The sequence below is a fragment of the Sturnus vulgaris genome, chromosome 20, assembly GCF_052056855.1.
Source record: "Sturnus vulgaris isolate bStuVul1 chromosome 20, bStuVul1.hap1, whole genome shotgun sequence".
In the NCBI taxonomy this organism is placed as follows: Eukaryota; Metazoa; Chordata; class Aves; order Passeriformes; family Sturnidae; genus Sturnus; species Sturnus vulgaris.
Window position 1 is genome coordinate 6,401,113 of NC_142262.1, and position 21,134 is coordinate 6,422,246.

Sequence of the window (21,134 nt, forward strand, 5' to 3'; positions counted from 1 at the left end):
ACTGAATGACATACCAGATCTGAGACATTCTGGTAAAACCTACAGAAAAATTGTTTTCACAAAATCATGTAATGATTTTGGCTCTTGCTGCCAAACAGCCTGGGGCTTTGCACCCAAGCACTCAATATGGCTACAATATACAGATAAATTATAAGAATTTATTGTTAGGAGCAGAATACTTTTCAAAAGCCATTATCTCTCACAAATAATAAAAGAGCTCTAGTCCAACTGCCTGCCCACTTCAGGGCTCACCAAAAGTTGAAGCATGTCATTAAGGGCATTGTCCACATGACTCTTCAACAGGCGTGAGAAAGTTAAGATTTTCCCATTTCTGTGTTAAAATTGCTTAGAAAAATATCTAAGACCTAGAGATGGCTTTCTCCCAGACACACCAGAAGTGCTTGATTATTTTTGCTGAGTTATGCCAGCAAAAATGCCAGGTTAAAAAGACTCCTTGATTCTGGTCTGTGACTGTATTAAGGCAGACTTTCCAGGCAGTTATTGAATTTTCAGAATGTGTGAAATATGTGATGGAGAGGTCTATGAGGAGAAAAGGGGAAGAGGAATAGCCTATAATTCCTCTCGTATTCCAATCTTTATCCCCCTCCTCTGCTGCTGTACACAAGAGCTGAGTACTAGCCTTTGCTTTAATCATCCAGGGGCTCCCAGCTGCCTGTCACTGCTGGATTGGATAGAGTTTTCTGACACAAATCCCATATTTTCTAAATGCACAGTCTGCTGCTCTTGTGTAGACACTTTATATTGCCTTTTTTGTAGGCACCACTGCAAGATGATGCGATCATATATAAATCCGTGGAGTTCCACCACACAGAAGGAAAAAATAAACCAAAACAAAAAACCAAACAAAAAAAACCCTTACCACCAACAAATACCATTATCTAAACCCACTGTTACTGTCACAGAAGTTGATTTGGATCTTAGAATCTCTGATAGATTCCAGGGCTGACAAGCACAAATAAATTCCCTTAGAACTTCAGCTAGGAGGAAGACCATCATCTCTAGCCCTTATTCCATTAAGGTGGAAAGCACCAAAATCCCAAGATTTTTCTGAATTTACTTATATGTAACAGACACATTTCCTCCTCAGTACTCTATAAATCCTGATGTCCTTGAATTTTAAACTCATTCCACCCTTCACAAAGATAAGAAATAGGAGAGAAGAACCCGCATTAGAGTCACTGATTTCCCATCAGAGTGCAAAATAAAAGAGTCGGAGGAAGACACCACACTGAGGAAATGCTGTGGGGCTGTTTGTATGGGGTGTCCCCTTTTACAGCCCCAGCTAAGGGGGGTGGATTGTCTTCTTGAAGAACAACCCGCACAAATCCAGCAAGGCAGAGCAGGCACTGAAACCCTCACTGAGAGGTCCCGACAATTGCCCCAAGTCACTGTGAAGCCCACGGCAAGGCCAGGGCACGGCATTCCAACCGCAAGCCCTGCTCCTGGCAGAGTTCCCAGCCGGGAGAGACAGAGCAGGGGGACAGCGGGACTGCTCCCTTGTCCCGTTCCTCGCAGCCCGGGCGAGCCCCACCCTGGCACCGGGCGCTGCGCTCCCCGCAGCCCCGCGCCCGCCCCGCTGTCCGCGGCAGCGCTGGGCGGAGAGAAGGAGGCGGAGAAGAAGGAGGCGAAGGAGGCCGGTCTCTCCTCGCCTCCCCCTTCCCTCTCGCCGGTTTTCTTTGCAGCATTTCCATGCTAGAGGTCCCCACCGAGCTGCGGAGCGAGGATCTGCCTGGCTGCGCCGGGCCCTCTTCCTTCCTTTGTGCATCCCCCAGCCCCGTGCGAGCCGTGCCCCCCCGCCCCGGCCGCCACGTCTCCGCTGCATCCCCCGCTCCGGAGCCCCCCCCCGGCCTTGGAGGCAGGAGGAAGCCGCCCCTCCGGGCACGCAGAGCCGGGGCAGAGACCAGGCACCGGCTGCCACGTCGTGTCACCTCCTCCTTGCCGGCCCGGCCGGGGCACCGAGGCCGCATCCCCGCCCGCATCCCTGCCCGTATCCCCGCCCGTATCCCCGCATCCCTCCCGCTCCGCGCTTCGGAGGCTCCGGGCCCCCCTTCGGCGGATGCTGCGTGTCTCCCCGGGCCGCTGGTGCTAAATGCTGAGCGCCGACAGGATGGATGAGTTTCAGAGCGAGGAAGAGGAGCCCTGGTACGACCAGCAGGACCTGGAGCAGGGTAAGGATGGGGGCACGCCGCAAGCTGCCAGGGATGGCAGGCCAGGGGATGGGTGGGCAAGAAAACGGGCAGACCTCGGGACGGGAGGGTGCGATCCCTTCTCTCTGGACCGCTATTTGCTTGGCAAAGCCACTGCCTCATCCTGCAGCGGCAAATCTCGGGTCTGCTGCTCCAAACCGCTCTCCTGGCCGAGGAAAGTTTAAAGCCGATAGATAGAGGCAGGGAGCCCAGAGCTGTCCTAAGCACAAGGGCAGTAAATAATTTGTTGTGTTAAATCTCCAAGGAAGCTGGCTCCCCAAAAAACTTGCTGCAGGCAGGATCAAACAGGGGTAGTTATGGCACTGCTTTTATTTCAGAGCAGTCTAAGGTAGAGTTACCAGGCACATTAGTTAGAAATTAATACATGGGAAATAATGTATTGCTAAGGATGCTGAAAGTCTCTCTCAAAAGCTTTTGCTGTCCAAGCCCAAATCCAACGGGATCTTCAGCTTCTCAGTCACCTAATTACTTCAGGAGATTTTTCCAATCAGCCATAAAACCAGGAGAAATATGGGAGGAGAAGAAAAAAATCAAGGCCAAGTTTCAAACAGCAAAAAAAGCCTTGTTAGAAGATAAACGTTCACTTCCTTAGTTTGCTTTGAAGTAACTGTACCTAGTTCAATTGAATGTTTACCATAAGGCTGGACAGTTGGTGCCTGTATTTGGAGCTATTTTAAATTTTCTTTTTCTTAACTTAATATTTTGAGTCAACATGCAGTAAGTAAATAACTGGAAGAAGTCCCATTTCAGGACCAGGAATGAACGGAACTGATTTGCCAAGGCATAGCAAAAAATCATTCCTACCTAAACACAGTTCTCCTCAGGCACGTTGCACTATAGGTACAGTTTTATATTTGCTTTTCCCAGCTGGCTGTCAGCAGGGGTGTGCAGTCCAGCTGCAGTGCCTCAGCCCACCCTCACTCCAGGACGTTATGTCATGATTTGAAGTTTAGACAATTTCAGCTGCAGGACAGGGGCCCAGCAAGGAATGATAACCAGTCCCCCAAGGGTTGGCACAGCTGGGCTTTAACCCCAATTTCTCAATTGACAGGAAGTAGTGGGATACTGGGCCCTGTTCTTTGAAACACAACACTCAAACAAAGCCAAGAGCACAGAGATGAAACTATCCGCTGGATAAACAGTGCAGCCTTTGAGTGCTCAGAAATTCACATTTCTGGGTGACGTCTTCCCATGGCTCACAAGGGGCCTGGGCACTGGTCCAGGGGTGGGATGCAGGCTGAGGAACAGCAGAACTAGGGATGAATATAGGAACAACGTGGGACCAATTGATTTTTAGCCTAATGCTGTCCCTGGTGTCAGGTTCATGAGTCAGCACTGGCACTGTACTGGCTCACAACAATAAAAGCACCTTGCCACTGCAGGCCAGGTTCCCAGCTCTGTCCCAACAGCCTAGAAACAGAGTGGCTGTCTCCCAATGATGGATTGATGCTGGCTATGGGCTCCACTTTTGAGCACATACAGAACTGGAGGAAAACACAAACCCAAAACAAAGCCCAGCTGTGGGTTTGCAGCCTCCTGTGTATGAATAGGGGCTGCACAGGCTTGCACAAATTCAAGGAGAGATGCGAAAAGGCTTTAACTGGAATCAGCCAAATGGAAAGGTCCTACGGGGTAATTACAGCCGTAATTAATTTGCATGATGCACAAAGCATCCCAGAGGACAGTGCTAGACTTTGTCCACATACACAGTGCCTTTGCATGACACCCAGAGGTCTTTGGTGGCGGCACAGCCATGGAGCTGTTGATTTGGGAATGGGGGGTGGAAGCACAGCACAATACATCCAGCATGGCACGATTAGAGGCGTTACTAAGAGGATTGGCATGCCAAGAGCCCAGGGTCGAACAGAAACCCACGCCTGGCAGCAGCACCGGGAGGGCAGAGGACAAAAGCAGAGGCTTAAAGACCATTCCTTAGGAGCAAGGGGTGGGAGAAACAAGGAACAATCCAAGATAGGAGAGCAGAGAAGGTTCTTCTGTGAACCAGTTGTTTGCTGGGCCTTTATCGTCATTTCACAGCATCATCAAATATTTATTACATTTACATCCAAAACTGTTTGCTAAGCAACAGATGGCTTAACTGGGAGCTCTGTGATAATTATGTTAATTAACCATTTTAGCACTGGAGTGGAAATCATGCCACCAGCTCCACACCAAGCACCTGTTACTTTCTTTGTCATCCTCCATGAGCTTCACCTTCCCAAAATAACTAATTTTTTCAAAATAATAAATCCCAATCACTCTTTCTTTCCCCTGAAGTGTCCACAGCAACTGGGTGCATCCACCACATGCTTTGGAAGCAGCAAGATCTGGTCCCCAGCCTCGAGGTCCTTCCAGCCTTGTACAAATTAAGCCAGTGCCTTTCAGATGCTCTTTCACTGTAACACTCTGTGGCTCAAGGCATTGTACCAAGATGCCTTAGCACATAGAAGCAGAGACTCAAATCCCAGCCAGGACCCTCAGCAATGACATGGTAACAGCAGCAGTGTCCTGTGAGGTTTCCTTTGCAATGATTTGCTTCTGAGGAGGCTTTCTGATTTGAGGAAAGTGGTAAAAATGGAGCTGCAATTCCCTCATACCATGACTTAGCTTATTGCTTTGTAAGCATGAAGAGGTACCAGTGCTGCTTTGGTCCAGCCACCTTTCATGGGCCAGGGAATCTGTGCTTCTAAGTGTTAAAACCAGGATAAAATTCTGGTGAACCTTTTTCCAGCTGTTGAGAACTGATGATGTGGCTACAATTGCATCACACCCTGCGCACAGAGCCTACGTGCAGCCAGACCCCAGGAGAATGAATGAGCTAAAATTAGAGAGCCTGAGCTGCGGATAAGTGGGGGCACCTTTCCTGTTCATCAGGAGCGTTTGTGTTTGGGAGGGCTGTTTGTGCTTGGTGTGCCAATTCAATTGCATCTGGATCCAAATAGACCCAGCAGCTCTGCCAGCCACTTCCAGCCTTCATCTCCCCCGCAGCAATCTCACAAGATAAATCCTCCTTGCAGTCATCCCACTGCATTCCCTGATCTTCCCAGCCTCCCTATCCCCCTGCCAGCATTCAGGTCTCAGAGCAGAGTGCAGCCCAAGAGGAGGCCTCTCAAAGCCACCCTTCTGGACCCAACCATAGTCTAAGGTACATGGGACAATTCTCATGTGTCCTGCATGGGGCCAGGAGTTGGACCTGATGATCCTGGTGGGTCCCTTCCAAGTCATCATATTCTAGGATTCTGTAAGTGTGGGATGATTCCTCCCATGTCAATAAACAGCCTCTCACTGCTCTGAGATAGGCAGCAAGACCAGAGGGAGTGCAAGAACCAGCACTACACCTCATTGCCACTGTGAGACCAATTGTCCTCCTGGGCAGCCATAGAAACGTTTGGGCCAAACCATCTGCATTGCAGGCTTAGGACACTACAGCTGTAACCTCTAAAGGTCTCCAGATTTAAGGATCTTTTTTAATTCCTCCTCCTCTTGCCAAGCATCTGATTGCTTGAGTACTAAGAAGGAAAATGACACAAAGTGCTGAGCTTGCACCACTGCCAACTCATCCGTGTAAAGACACAGGGTCACCAGTGCTCCAGTGACCAGATCCTGGCATTGGATCCCAAAGCATTCACTGCACAGGGGAGCTGGTGAAACTCTATATTCTACCCCTCATGAGGCAATTATCCCAGCAGTGCAGGGACAAGGCACACACCTTGCCTGTCCTCCAGGAGCACAGCAGTCATCTACCCTCCCTCCCTCCCCAGAGGCAAGCCAGAAGGACAGAGCTTTGCCTGCAGTAGCTGAGCCACTTATTTATTTAGCAGTACAGTAGAGAAGGTAGCTTATGGAAGTGGAAAGTTTTCAGTGACTAATTGCTGAGCTGCTTAGGAATGACAAGAGGGACTAGAAAAGTCACAGGAGACAAGGAAATAAGATGACAGGTTAGTCTAAGAAGTGATGAGAGGCTCCAAATGTGAGGAAAAAAAAAATATATATATAGATGTATTTTCCTAGAGTGAAAATTCCCCTGGTACATGAGGCAGCAAGAAAAAGGGGCACAAGAAAGCCCCACACAGCAACTTTAGTGAGAGACCAGAAGCTCCTCTCCACATCTGCTGAGCTCAGGCACATAGTTCCAGCTGTGGGAGGGAGCCAAATTAGAGGAACTGCAGGAAAGGGAAAAAAAAAAAAACCAAAAAAAAACCTGAAAAAAACCCAAAAACAAACAAAAAAATTCAGCGTTTTCTGTATCTCCCATCCTGAAACAATCAGTTAACAGTGGCAATTCTCCTTGGCAAGGGCATGCACAAAGGATTTATGGTCTGAATCCTGAAGGATGTTTTCTCCCAGCTGCTCTGAGCCTGAGGGACTGGGAGCCAAAGCACCGGCCACTAACACCCTGCACATGGAGCCTGACCCCCACCCCAGCATTTTCCAATCCTCTTTCTTTGCTCCTGTACTAGCCAGTGCTGGCTGGTGACAGAGTGGATGCACTGACTCAGTGTGACAGGCAGGAACCACTTAGAGCAGTGACAGTACCAGGGTCCCATCCTGCTCCTGCTAAAAGCAGTGCCAGCACTCAGGATAATGCACTCCTCACTCACTCCCACACTCTCTCTCCTCTCCCAAAAGGCTTTCCCAGAGCAGTATAGTGCTAAATTCCAACCTCATCTCGCTCCAACAGACCTGTGTGCTCACACCAAACACACATTCAGGGATTCCAAAGCTTCTACTTAATCTGCCCAAAAACAGGTATGTGGGCCAAGAATTTAGGAAAGTATCTCCAATACAAAATACCCCAAAGGAAGACCAGATGTTACACAACTGCTGCTTTTTGCACAGCTGGGAATTTCAAAGGGATTTTATGTTACAGATGGGGTTTTTTGTTTTTTTCCACGTGTATTTAACCAACAGTTAACAAATATCTCTCCAAAAAGCGACTGTTCCTCTGCAGCTTTCTGGGAAGTCACTGTTGTCTATCCCATGTGTTGTGCAGCTGCCCTGGCCCTGCTCAGTTAATTTGCCTCCTCCCTGAAGAATTCAGACCTTCTAGTGTGTAATATCCAGGTCCAAGCTGGCGGCCTCTTCCAAACATACAGCTGCAGCACCAGCAGTTAGAGCAGGGAAATGATCATGCCACCTTCCAAGTTTTCTTGGTCCACAAGGAAGTGTTGAGTCCTGGGAAGGCACCTGAACTGGGAGGTGGTGGCCAAGCACTGGTGTCTGCAGGAGGAGGCAGAGCAAGAAGCAGCACAGCACACCCCACGAGCATCAGTCTTTGCAGCAGAACTGTGTCAGGGACACTGGTTTTAGTGTTGGGCCCCCAGAAGAAGTATTGCTCTGCATCTTGCTCAAGACTAGTGGTGGACATAACATAATTTTGAGAGTACATCAGGTATTTCATCACTCCCTTTCCCTACAAACTCAGACTGGAAGGTTACAGCCCTATGTTCTTCCTGTGCAGCTGCACAAACAGCACTGATCATTCCTCTGAGGTCAGGATCTCTTCCCACATGGGCAGCATCTCCAGCCTGTGCCAATAGCCAGGCACAAGGCAGCTGGGCTGTGAGATGAGCACCTGGAGGAACAGGGCTTCCTGAACTCCCCAGCAGCAGATGGGAAGGGAGCAGTAGTGGGGCAGGACCCTCCAAGATGATACAATTTTCTTCAAAGTCAACAAAAAAGGTTGCTGGAGAAGGGGTGAGCAGGTTTTTGGCATTGCTGCAGAGGGTCAGGCTGTTTCTGCATTTAGCTGTAACACAGGGAAGAAAGGTCTATGTACCTATATGCTTCTGGGCAAAAGAGGTAGCAGACAGAAGTAACCAGCAGTGGCAGTGCTGACAGGGGTCTTGGGGGCTGCTACAGCTGCACAGTGACAGCTGTGCTGGAATGGCTGATCCCCAAGTGTCCAAATCACTCAGTATCAGTGGCCCCACCTGCCTCCCCCCAGCAAGAGAGGAGCGAGGGCATCCGAGTTGGCTGGAAATGGCTCAGAGCAGGGGAATATGTTGTGTGAGCAGGAACAGGGCAGGAGAACTGACACAGCTGTGGCAGCCCAGTGCTGTGGGCACCATCCCCTGCCACATGAGCACAGTGACCTGTCCTTCACAGGGCACCTTTGCTTGGGGCTCTGCACGTGCACAGCACTGTGCTGAGCGCCCTGGTGCCCTTCCTCCTTGTCCATCCTGTGTCACTTACAACCTCCTGCCCCCTGAACACACAGGGGAGAGGAGTTCTGCCACATGGCAGCCATCCACATGCCTGTGTCTTCAGCTTTAAAAGAGTGGAAGCCTTTATTCACGGTTTTCTGCAACCCAACATAATTAATTCGTAGAAGATTTGCTGCCCGGGGAAGGAGCACACACAGGAAAGCTCTGGCTGCCTTTCTGTCTCCTCTTTCTTCACTCCTTCTCTTCAACAGCCCCACTTGTATATATTGATTTAGGACATTCTGATCCAGGTGCACTATCAGAGCCACCAGTCACCAAGCTCTTTCAAACCATTTTAGGCTATAAGGCAAACACAGGCACTGAGGCTGTTTAGATAAGAGAACAGCAGGAAAAGATGCAGGTGGGGGCTCAGCCATGGTCTAATAACATCCTCTGTGTTCTCATGCTCTAACAACTTGATAAAAAGCACAGCAATTGCTGTGGGCACAGGGATGGGACTGCTCTCTGTGTCTGAGGTGACCATCCTGGGTCTCAAGCATTAATATACAGGGGAGAATCTGGGGTGCAGGATAATAAGAGGGAAGAAAGAAAAGGCATAAATTAAATTGTAAAAGTCTGGTGAGCATCTGAGAAGAATAAAGGAGAGCTGATAGATGAAATATCAAATAGAACTGAAAATATAGAAGGCAAGGAAGGGAGCAGCAGAGGCTGAGAGAGCTGGAGGGCTTCTCTGCAGCACAGAGCAGTACAGACAGTATGTCCCTGAGCCCCTTGTCAGGGATTTCCACTCCTTTTGCCCAGAGGGCTCAAGAAAGCCTGGAAGGAGCTGTTCTTAGTGCACTGGGCTTGCTTGACCCCTGCCAAACACCCCTCTGCCATCACCTGAGACCCCTCCCAGGGAGGCTTGCACAGCAAAAAGCAGCACAGGAGCACGTAACAGATTACACAGGAGAAAGAAAAGGAAGAAAAAAAACCAAGCAGGAAATCCAGCAAATCTCATTAGGGTAACAAAAATGCCAGTGTGACCAACATCAGCTCAGCCCAGCAAGAGCCACAGTTTGAAAGGAGGAGAAGGAAGAGGAGGAGGCAGCTGTGCTGCCAGGGATTTAGGCGCCCTGTTTGCTCTCACCCAGCCCTAACAGAGGCTTTTCCCCATCTGCTTCCTTGGGGCTGCTTTACAGAGCAAGCCCTGCCTTTGTGGAACACCCCACTACACCAAAATATCAGATCCTCCCAAAGAGCACACAGAACACCAAGTGCAAAGCTGAAGTGAGCAGCAATGTCTGAGTTATGCCAGTGTAAAAGCGATGGGGAATCCATGTCTCAGCAGTAACACTGGTGACAGAATCTGGAAGCTCTGGCTGGCCTTGGGAAACACTGTGGAATGGGCATGTTGGAAAGGCTTTTTCAGGTTGTTTTTGTGGTGCTGCCAGATGGCATTTGCTTCCCTGCACCCTAGCAAGTTCCATTGCAATGCCTTATACAGGCCAAGTACAGAGATTGCTTCCATCACCTGCCATGGAGCAGCAGTAATTGATATACAGAAGCTGATCTTCATTGTAATATACCCAGACAGCACAATCCCTTGCAACTATGAAAGAAAATAAATGAGTAGCAAGTATACCCTACCCTGGGGTAAACCAGCATAGCATCATTCATTTAGACTTTGAAAGGAATAATTGCACCCACCCTTGACTTTAAGTACCCATGTGTAATGGAGCAGACAGCAAATGCCATTAAATTAAACGTCAACAGCATTAAACATCAGTTCTTAACTCTCAATGTACCCCATCCATCAGCTCACAAGCACCCTGAGCTTCCTCCAGAGACCCTCCCACACTTCTGCCTGCTCTTCAGCAGATGCATTCACCATGTGCAGCACAGGACAGGAGCAGCCCTTTCCACAGCCCCACATTTAAGAAGGGGCCACAAGTAATTCCTTTATACATGCTCAGCTGAAAAGGATCTGCAAAACCAAAAACCCTTGCTCATCTTTGCCACACAGCAAAGGACTTCTGTGCCCCCTGCAAGCTGCTGGTTTTGCAGGACAGGGACAGGGCTGATTTATTAAAGGTGAGGAGCCAAGTGCAGCATCTCCAGTGTGTTCTCTCACAGCCTAAACATGAGAATCCCTCGCTGCAAGAGAGATGACGGGGGGAAGTCCAAAGCAGCTGCACCAGATGGTGGCTTCCTCAGAAAGCTGCATTTAGGAGGAGCATCTGAACAGCAACCAGATCATCATCATGCCAAGAGCAGCCAAAACCTGCCTGGCACCAGGGTTATGCTCTCCCTAAGTCACAATCAGGAGATGCTGGAGGGAAGAAACCCCTCCAGAGGGCTGTGGCAGTGTGCTCTGCTCAGACAGATGCAGGCCAGCACTGGGAAGGCAGAAACGGCTCCAAGTCCTCTCTGAGCCTCGTGTCAAGGCTGGAGAAGCACCCAGCTCTGCTGCAGCCCCAGGCAGGTAACATCTGCCTGTAATGCTGTCACAGGATGCTGCCATCAGGGAACTCCCCGCAGTTTGTCCTTCAGCCTCTTTCCATCAAAGGCAACCTGCTACAGCTTTTCGATTCAGCTCTTGCTCCCTTCCCACCATATGGTCTCTCTTCCCATCCCCACCCACCTTGCTCAGAGGCCTTTCCCATGGAAGCTTTCAGAGAAATGCAGCCTCCAGCCCTCCCTCCCATGCTCCAGGGGCAGAACCCTTTGTCTGGCGACACAGCGTGTCTCCTTGGCTGGTGTTAATTAGAAGGGTCACATCAGTGCCTGCAGTGCAGGGAGCCAGAGGGCGCCAGGCTGGTGCTGCCCGGGACAGTTTCCATCCACAGCTCTCTGCTGATAGGATTTGGCAGCATCAAGACCCCATTTTTGAAGTTGAACATTGGCCATTTCACAGTGATGCATTCAGCACAGGCAGGATGTGGAGGGATGGGGCACATAGCACTTTATTTCTCCTCCTGCATCCAAAGGGGAGGGGGAAGGGAGGCATCAGCATATCTGCTAAATTAGGGCAAGTCCTTCAGCACTGGCTGGCTGGTCTGACAGTGGAGAAGCAAAGAGGAATACAAAAAACTATAAGCTAAACCGTAGTACTATGTAGAAAGGATTCCTGAATTCCTAAACAGTTCTTTTTCTCCCCCAAACAACTTGGTGAAATTTCACATTCAGCCTCAGGTTTCCAAGGTCTCTGTGGAGAGGAGCTGCGTGTTCCCTCAGCCCATGCAGAGCCACAATTAGTACAAAGATCAAGAGGGATCTGGTCTAAAGATGACATTAAAGCACTTCCACAGCATCCCCTCCCTCCCCAAGCCCCACAAGCTGGTGGGAGGGACAGGTGGGGAAGAGGACTCAGGCACAAGGGGGTGGATGAGACAGGATTACCAAGGATGCTTTGGCTGGCGGGCAGAGAGTGAAGGAGTGTGTGTGACAATGGCTGAGGCAGTTAAAAGACACTAAAAGAACCAATTCTCCCATGGCCTTCAAGCCTGGAGTCTCCCAGGCCCTTATGCTCAAAATGGAAACAAAGACTCAATTTCCTCCTCAGAGCCCAGCCCCATTCTTTCCTCTTTCCCACTCATCCCCAAACACTGCCCATTTCCCCCATTAAATTATTGCTGACAGAGCCCTTTAAATTACAATGCAGGATCTTGCACTGCCTAATCCACTTAACTCAACCCCAGCTGATTAAATTGGATGCCATATGGTGGGAGAGCACTAGTGTAATCCACAGGGATGGGGACACACTTCACTCATTACCTGGAGCACAGCACGGAGCCCTCTCACTCCACACCTCCACACTGGGGCCCTGCTTGCTGCCAGGGATGTGATTTCCAAGGTGCCACTCTCCAGCAACAACACTGGCTCTGGCAAGGTGGTGCTGACATTAAACCCAGCCCCAAGCAGCTTAAAGGCACAAATTATCCTTCATCACTGCTGGCATCTGGCTGTTCCCCCAGCCCCAGCTGGTGTAGCAAACACTCGGGTCTCCCAAGGGCACTTTATAAACCAGGGAAATTTGGTGCTTGGAAAAATCCAAATAGGTGGAGGAGGTCTGTCCACGGGGAAATGTGTCAATAATTTGATTGCAGGGAGAGCTGCAACTGCAGCTCTCGGGCTGGGTCACTGTGCAATGAAGAGGATTATAATTTAAAAGGTCATAGCCCTTTTAATAATAACACCCTGCAATGCAGGGCACAGCTGGAGAGCACATTCCCATGGAAAAGGGAGATTCATGGACATACTGAGCAGCTGTTGGCAGCACCACATCTGGGGAGCCAGCAGAAAGAAACATGGGCAACACACAAACTAGTAACATAGCAGCACATCCCACATCCCAGCATTATCCATCAGGAAAGCCCTGTCCCAGGCACTGACAGCACTACAGCTCACCCCCTGGCAAGCACTCGTGTCCAAGGTCAGCGTGAGCCTCGTTTTGTGCTGTGTGAGAGGTCAGGAGTTTCTCAGGCTCAGAATATATCCCAGGAGTCCTGGTTCCCTTTCTTATTATTTTAGTGACCAAGTATCCCTCTTTCCCAATCAACTGCATGGCCAAATGAACCACTGGAGAAAATTATAGCTACTCTCAGCCCTAGCAAAGCCTTTGCAAAACACATCATTAGATGCAGACTAGAGGGGAGCATTACAACAGGCTAAGAAAATGCCAGGGCAGAAGACCCAGGTCCCCTCACATCCTGCATCCTTAATTACCTAACCAGGGGAAGAAAGAGCAATAACACACACCAGGACCTATTTTCTTACCTTTTGGAAGGATTAAGGTCAGATTTCCACTCTGCCGTCCTAAGAGCTGTTACCTCTAGAAGCCCCAAGAAAAATGAAACCCACCTGTTCAAAGTCAGGTTTTAATAAGACAACCAATTCCTGTGTGAAAGCAAAGGGCTGTTCTCAGAGCCACCTGGGCTGTCCCAGCCTCACAAACAGCATCACCTGTGTGCTCAAGCTTTGGCCAACACAGGATTCACAGGGCCTGCTGGCTTTTTCTTTTCCCAGCAGCAAAAACAGGATTTTAAACTGACCACGCTGTCAACATCTACTTTTCTCTGCATTCCTCCTGAAGTCCAACTATTTCAGTAGCTTCCTAAGGGTCTTTAGAGGTGGCTGAGAGTGAGCACAAAGTGATCCTTTCCCTGGAGCTGCCCCAAGGAAAGAGCCTTGGATTTGGCCGCTGCAGTGCTGCCAGGGCAGCACATCTGGAAGGTGCCTCCAGCCCCCTCAGGCCAGGCAGGGTTTTATTACTCCTGTCAGTCTATTAGCAGGTGATGGATGGAGCCTGACAGTGAAGGCAAGGCACTCCCTTCGTTAGAGATAATAATGTCATTTAGAGAGCATCCCCAAGGCCCTGCAGGGCTTTACCAACCTTTTGCTCCATTCTGATGGGTGCTGGGCCCTTCTCAGCAGTAGGGGATGGAGGTGCTGAGCATCTGCCACAGCCCAGATCCTGGGCTGGTCCTGGTTACAGCGTGCAGGAGGGTTTTGCAGCCAGCAAAGCACCAAATCATCATTGCATGGAGGAGCTGCAGAGTCCTGAGCTTGGCCTCCCCTTGTTCCTGCAGCCCAGCAAGACAAGAGGCCAGATCCTGTATGTTCTGTGAGCATGCACCCAGGTCAAAACGTGCCAGTAAAACCAGAGCCATGAAAAATGTGCTGCTGTGCTTGGTGTGGGGTCATTTTTTGGGCAGGGGGAGATCCCACCACACCCAGCCATGGAAGTGTGGGAAGTGCAGCAGCTTTGTCCCTCTGCTTTTCAGACTTGCAATTGGCTGCAGAGCTGGGGAAGACACTGCTGGAGCGAAACAAAGAGCTGGAGGACTCCCTGCAGCAGATGTATGCCACCAACGAGGAGCAAGTGCAGGAGATTGAGGTAGGGACACAGTCGGGACAGAGGTGGGGACAGGGGCTGCTTGGCCACTGCTGTCACCTAAGGGAGAAGGTGGGAAAGGGGCACTTCCACCAGTGCCAGCAGCTCAGATGCCAGCAGAAAGGCAGGGATGTGCTGTGGGGCATGGAAGTTGAAGTATCTTCTGTAAGTGCCTGAAGCAGGACAGATTAAAGTCTGTTTGAGTTTTAAAGTCTATTTTAAAGTCTGTTGATGGATTAAAGCTCATCCCAGCCCTGGGGAGGGTCTCATTTCCCCATTAACTGGCATTTTACCTTTTCTCACATCCTCACTCCCTGTCCAGATGTACATACCAGATTTCGGCACCAGATTTTGGCACCAGGCTGCATCTGGGTCACGTTTAGTCTTCCCCTGCATATATCAGCCTTCATACTCATTTCTCTCTGCTCTGCTCCAGCTTTCCCTTGATCCCAGAGATTCAGAATCGCGTTTGTTCCCAGCTGGTCCCTCGGCACCCCCATAACACAGTCCCCTTTGTTAGAGGCATAAAATAGCTCTTTCTCCAAGAGCTCCAATCTAAACCCCCATTTCAAGCATCCTGTGGGGTCAGGGCAGTATTTCTAAGAGCTCACAGAACTGATCTTAGAGGCTTAAACCTGCTGTGCCTGGCAGGGTTTTCATCCACTGGAAACCTTCTAGGGATCTGTGAGTTAAAAAAGATTGGACACCTCCTGATTTAAAAGGACACAGGGCAGAGGAGGGCTGCCAGTTCACAAGAGCAGCACATGATGCTGCAGGGATCAGACAGCTGATGTTTGAGGGAAATAGTGGATGGATTTAGCCATCCCCCCTCCAGCAGCCTGTCAGAAGCACATCCACCATAGGATCTGGAATCTCGCCCCAGCTGAGAGTGAGCACCTGAGTAGATGCCCCTCTCCTAGTTTCCTGAGGATAAGATTTTGCAATGACAGACTTACAGAAAAGGGTGTGCAAATCCACAGAAACCACAGGTCTCCTCATATTTCACAGACTCAGAGTTTTAGCCTGAACTCCCAAGGAAACACAGCTTCTGCAATCGATCTGTCAGGTGATCCAGTAACCAACTGGCCAATTTCAGTCAACTTTCAGTCCCAGGGATATCAACTTTCTTTGGTACTGGGAATAATAAAGCAGCTGAATAGAGAGAGAGAGGGGTTAGTGCCCTTCACAGAGGGCAAGGGAAGTTCATTCGTATTTTAGACACAAAAATATTTACAGTGGTCGAGGGGATGAATATTTCATCTGTGGAAGAGACTTCAACCAGGCAGAGCCACAGAACACATTGTCAGAAGAAGAAAAGGCTGTAGGAATTTCTGCTTGTGAAAAAAACTGGTTTTTGGATGTGGAGTGCTCATGCTTCACTTTTCCTTGCAGTACCTGACCAAGCAACTGGAGATGCTGCGGCAGATGAACGAACAGCACGCAAAAGTCTACGAGCAGCTGGACCTGACAGCACGGGACCTGGAGCTGGCTAACCAGAAGCTCGTGCTGGAAAGCAAGACTTCCCAACAGAAGATCCAGTGGTACAGCCTCCCCTGGATCTTCAAGATCCAAGAGCCTTCAGCTCCCCTTTCCCCTGCCCCAAAGTGCAGCCTGTCATTGCTATTTGAGCCATTCTCTTTGTATCAGCCCACTTTTGCAGCTGTTTAGAACATAAGTGTGTTGCAGTAATGCTGGTTAGCAGGGATCAGCTGCAGCACAGACATCCCTGGGATTAGGGCTGGATAAAGGACTGTGTGAAGCTACCTGGAGAGAGGCACAGCAGCCTCCTCTCAGATGTGTTTCCTTTGAGAAAAGGCATATAATCCTATCAGGGAGATCCCCAGTACACAGCCCTGAAGAAACACCAGGCACAGATCCAGCAACTCATGAAACCCTGGCTAGTCCATGCTGAAACACCAGTTTATCAATAATATTTCTTTCCTAAAACAAGCCCATGATCAAGGTCATCCCTAGAAACAACAGCCTAAGCTATGTCCTTGTAATGCAGTATCATTTGCAAACAACTGTGTGGAGAAGGAATTTCTGAGCAGAGTGTTTCACAAACTACCTGTAGACAGAACAAAACAAAATTTCTGCCCAGTCTCTGTGTTTCTCTACAAGATAAAAAAAAGGAATAGATGCTTGTTTCAAGTGCAGAGATGTTTCAGGGTAGTGCTTATGTCCCAGAAGTGACTCTTTCAGCCAGCTGATTTGAGGATAGAAAGACTCAAATCAATCCACCAGTCCCTTTTTTATAACCAACCCCATTCAAGAGTGACCATACAGAGAAAGACCAACAAAAAACAAGTGCTGTCATGATCCCAGGGCACATGCTAGAAACTGGAAGCACCTTCCCTAGACTGGATTTCTCTATGAGTAAAAAACGCCTTTTAGGAACCTATAGCACCTGACTCCTCACCTGTGCTCCCTCCCCTCTCTGCAGCTTGACAGAAACAATCGAGGGGCTGCAGAACCAGGTGGAGGAGCTGCAGAAGCAGGTGGAGGAAATGAGGAGCTTGGAGCAGCTCCGCATCCGGAGGGAGAAGAGGGAGCGGCGCCGAACCATCCACACCTTCCCCTGCCTTAAGGAGCTGTGCTCCAGCCCCAGGTATGGAGCCTTGGCTTTGGCAACCCCTCCAAAGTGCTCCCCACAAACAGAGGAGGTGGTGGGTGAGCTCCTCTGGGGATGCACAGAAAACGCTCAGACACAGAGGTTGGGCATCAGAGCCTGAAATCCATGGCTGGAGCTGAAGGGGGGATGCTCTCTCACCAACCCACCTGCCTAAGGTGGTGTTGGCAAAGCAGAGCCGGCTCAGTGATACTTCCCAAACCAGCACAGCCCGTTCTCCCTTTCCAGCTGCCTTCCAGCACAGCACCAGCACCTCCAGCTCACCAAAACCAGTTCAAATGGTGCATTTTGTGCCGTGTGACTCCAGCACTCTCCAGGATCACCAGTCACACACCCGGATACACCACGTGCTGCCAAGTGTTGTACAAACACCTTCAGCACTACTGCAGCCTTAATCCTCCTCAAAACCTGGCCACTGTGTTAATTCACTGACCTCATGAGGGCATTTCTTGCTCAGCTTTGTCCACAAAAGAGGGTTCTTTAAATAGATAAGCAATCAATAAACTTTGTTACTGAAAGCATCCTCTGCCAGAGGATACGAACCAAAGACATTTTCACTGCAGCAGCAATGGGGAAGTTAATCAGGCCATAATCTGACCCCCAGCAAAATCCACTTAATGTCTCTGTGGTTCTTTTCCCCTCAGTCTCTCAATCCCATTCTCCTCCCCTACCAAAGCCCTTGGGTCCCCTTGCAGCCCCACAGTTGGCTCTGAAGGTCAGGCTGCCCTTCAGTGCTTTGAAATTTGTTCAATAGCCCCCACCACAGCCATGCCTCCCAGGGGAAGCCATGGAGCTTGCACTTTTCCAATCTGCTCTAAACAAACAGGATGCCATGGGCGCTTCACTGAGGAGGAAAACTCAAATTCCCGAAGGGAAGGGGGAAGTGCTTGTTATCACTTCCCAGGCAATGAAAAAGGGGCACCTCTACCAAACATCTGTGTCTGCCTTGCCGTGTAAATCTTCCCTCAGTCCCTCCAGAGCACCTCCCAGTCACAGGGCTGCACCCGCAGCAGCACATGTGCTTCAGGGTTTTGGCTGTGTGGGTCTGGGATTATTGGCATATGCAGTTGTTGAACTCCATGGTGCAGAGAGCAGCTGATGAACTCTAGCAGGAAAAACCCAAAGCCACCTACTTTCAGCTCAGACTGGTAGCACTTGGACACTCATTCTTGCTTCACTCCAATGCTGGTGGCTTGTCTGTTAACTAGATGTGCCTTTTACCTTCTAGGGTCTCATTTGCCTCCTGTCTTTTATTACTGCTGTCCAATAAAACTGAAAGTTCTGTGGGACAGAGATTTGTCTCTGTGTCCAGAAGAGCCACACCCTGCAGTCTCCTGGCACATGGAAAAGGCACATCTCACTCCATGAGCTCATGTCCTTTTTGTACATCAGTGGAACTACTTACATAATAATAAAACACAAATCCCTCACGGGAGTACTGCTTGGTCAGACTCCCTCATGCATCTTTCTCCTCTTTCAGGTATGAGGACGCGTTCCAGGTCCACAGCTCTTCCACAGAATTCAACCAGAAACCACTGGAGAGGGAGAATGAGCGTCTCCAAGCCATGGTGAACTCACTGAGATCCCAGGTGAACCAGGAGAAGCAGCGGAAGGAGAGGGTGGAGCGCGAGTACACCTCGGTTATCCAGGAGTACTCGGACCTGGAGCAGCGGGTGTGCGAGATGGAGAACTGCAAACTGCGCATCAAGGAGCTGGAGGCAGAGCTCCTGGAGCTGCAGCAGATGAAACAAGTCAAGAAGTACCTGCTCAGCAGAGAGGACAACCTGTCCGAAGCCCTCCTCGAGCCGCTGAACAACGCCCCAGAAGCGGATTACATCGACCTGTCCGAGGAGGAGGGAGGGAAAAGCCACGGCACGTCCATGACCCCTTCCCCGAACCACCCCGTGCGGAAAAGCTGCAGTGACACGGCGCTGAACGCCATCGTGGCCAAGGACGCCGTGAGCCGCCACGAGGGCAACTACACCCTGCACGCCAACAACGTGCGCAAGCGGGGCATGTCCATCCTGCGCGAGGTGGACGAGCAGTACCACGCCCTGCTGGAGAAGTACGAGGAGCTCCTCAGCAAGTGCCGGCAGCACAAGGACAGCGTGCGCCACGCGGGCGTCCAGACCTCCCGGCCCATCTCCCGCGACAGCTCCTTCAGGGACTTCCGAGGAGAGGGGCATGAGCTGGAAGAGAGGAAAACCATGGAAAAGACCATCAGCAAACACGTGGAGGCCGTGGACAAGCGGCTGGAGCAGAGCCAGCCCGAGTACAAAGCTCTTTTTAAGGAGATCTTCTCCCGCATCCAGAAAACAAAAGCGGACATCAACGCCACAAAGGTGAAAAACAAGAGCAGCAAATGAGTCCTGGCTCTCCACAGCTCCCACGTGCAATTGCAACGGCCACATCTTCTCTTGAGCCCCAGGAAATGCCACGTGGCCCCTCTGCTTTGAAGGTTCGAGAGGTCTGCAAGCAAGAGAATGTGTTACAGGGACCCAACTCACTTTTTTAAGCTCTGGACAGCCCGTTGGGACAATTGTACATTGTAGTTAGAGGATTTCAGAAACCACACGACAGATCTCTGCATGAGTTACTGCCACTGCCAGACATCACAACAGCAATGTAAACTCCACCATGAAAGAAAAGAAACCAGTCTCCCCCTCCACCCTTTTTCAGCTTGTCCTACAGCCCGATTATCTGCAAGCAAAAGCCTGGATGTCCTCCAGCATCCTGCCACAGCTGGAGTACAGCATCTCAAAGCAAAACAAAAAGCCATCAGACCTTTAGGGGCTGCCCCAGCACAGCAACCCAATCCTTCAGTTAGGTTTTATGGCTGAGAACCTACACTTGAACCCAAGAGACTTCTATCTCTGCCTTCCCCAAAGGGCAGTATGGTCTTGCTACTTAAGCCATTCTCTAATCAGTCAGGTTTTTCAGCTCTTTACAATGCAAGCTCAGTTGCAACTGGAAAAACTTGAAGAGAAACATGAAACTGATTGTTCCATCACCATCAGCATTGCTCAGTGTTTCAGTCCACATTCTCCAGACCTTGCAGGCATATGGGATTTACTCGCTTTTAAGTCTGCCCTGGTATTTCACACCAGGTGAAGCACCATGCCTGGTAGGAATTCAGCGCCCAGGGCTTTCCCACAGCGAGACAAGAAGTGCTATTACAATATCAGAGATACACTTTCATCTCACGGTCTGGGTACCAGCTCTCTGTGCTGTGCTCTTCAAGAGGTCATTGTCCCATCGTAGCAAATCCCTTAAAATCAGCTTGCATGGGCTCACAAAACTGACTGCCAGGCACATAAGCCAGGGGATGCAGCATCTCCCGGGTCAGAAGCCTGGCCCTGGCAGTAGCATGGATCACACATCACCCCTCACTCCTGCTCCAAACATCTCCCCAGCCACGAGGACACATTTCAGCTTCCTGCTGAAAATAATCTTTCTTGGCTGAGACACTGTCGCCTCTCATGTTCCAGTTCCCTTTCCAGCACTGAAATTTCCTCACTTTGGCTTCCACAGACATGCAAACATGCAGCCAAAAGGCTGCTGCAGTCTCAGGAATCACCAGTTTCCAGTTTCCATGAACTAGATGATGACCTTGTACAGTCAGACGTGTTTTAGACAGAGAAGCAGCAGCTCATTACAGCTTAGGCAACACCCTGAGCATTGAGCCACAAAACCCAGCAATTCTATGTAAGCAACTTGCTCTGTACTCACCTAGAGCAACCATTAGCTACACCTGGATTTTCTTTTCACCAGCTTACATCCCAAAATCTTGGGCCAACAGCTGGAACCTTTGCAACCAAGCAATGCGAATGTGGCTTTGGAAGGGGAAGACTGTTCAAATGGAATTATCCCCCACGTCCAGGGCTTTGATGCTACAAGGAGAAACCTTTCTTTCACTCCCCATGGAATTAATGCAGAAAACCCCCCCAAAATGCCCTGTTTTGTTAAGGTGAGAACCACAGAGGTAAGTTGGCAGGAGTGTGATGGGCAAACCACCCCTGCTCCAGAGGTCTCCTCCTCAAAACCACCAATGGCTCTGCTCTTCCACACTCTGCATTTCCAGGTGCCCCACGGCCCCAGGCACATCAGGAGCCGCATGCACGACTACGGCTACCAGCTCTGTAACAGTATGGAGAACCTTCATGCCTTATTTATTTATAATGGAAAGCAGTTGTCTAATAAAATAAAATAAATAAAAATGAACAACAACAGCAAGA

At 49.9% G+C, this 21,134-nt stretch overlaps 1 protein-coding gene across 1 annotated transcript; it reads left to right on the plus strand.

Annotated features, from left to right (window-relative positions):
- The first annotated feature begins 1,689 nt into the window (after positions 1–1,689).
- On the plus strand, positions 1,690–21,128 carry CDR2L (cerebellar degeneration related protein 2 like). Its single transcript, XM_014878284.2, has 5 exons — positions 1,690–2,189; positions 14,161–14,273; positions 15,663–15,811; positions 16,714–16,878; positions 18,380–21,128. Exons 1-5 carry the CDS (start codon positions 2,111–2,113, stop codon positions 19,263–19,265), a joined length of 1,392 nt encoding a protein of 463 aa, XP_014733770.1. The 5' UTR covers positions 1,690–2,110; the 3' UTR covers positions 19,266–21,128.
- The last annotated feature ends 6 nt before the right edge of the window (positions 21,129–21,134 follow it).

Coding starts and splice junctions, on each gene's coding strand:
- CDR2L (XM_014878284.2), top strand. CDS start 2,111: ATGCTGAGCGCCGACAGGATGGATGAGTTTCAGAGCGAGGAAGAGGAG. Junction 14,274..15,662: donor AGCAAGTGCAGGAGATTGAG/GTAGGGACACAG, acceptor TTTTCCTTGCAG/TACCTGACCAAGCAACTGGA. Junction 16,879..18,379: donor GAGCTGTGCTCCAGCCCCAG/GTATGGAGCCTT, acceptor CTCCTCTTTCAG/GTATGAGGACGCGTTCCAGG.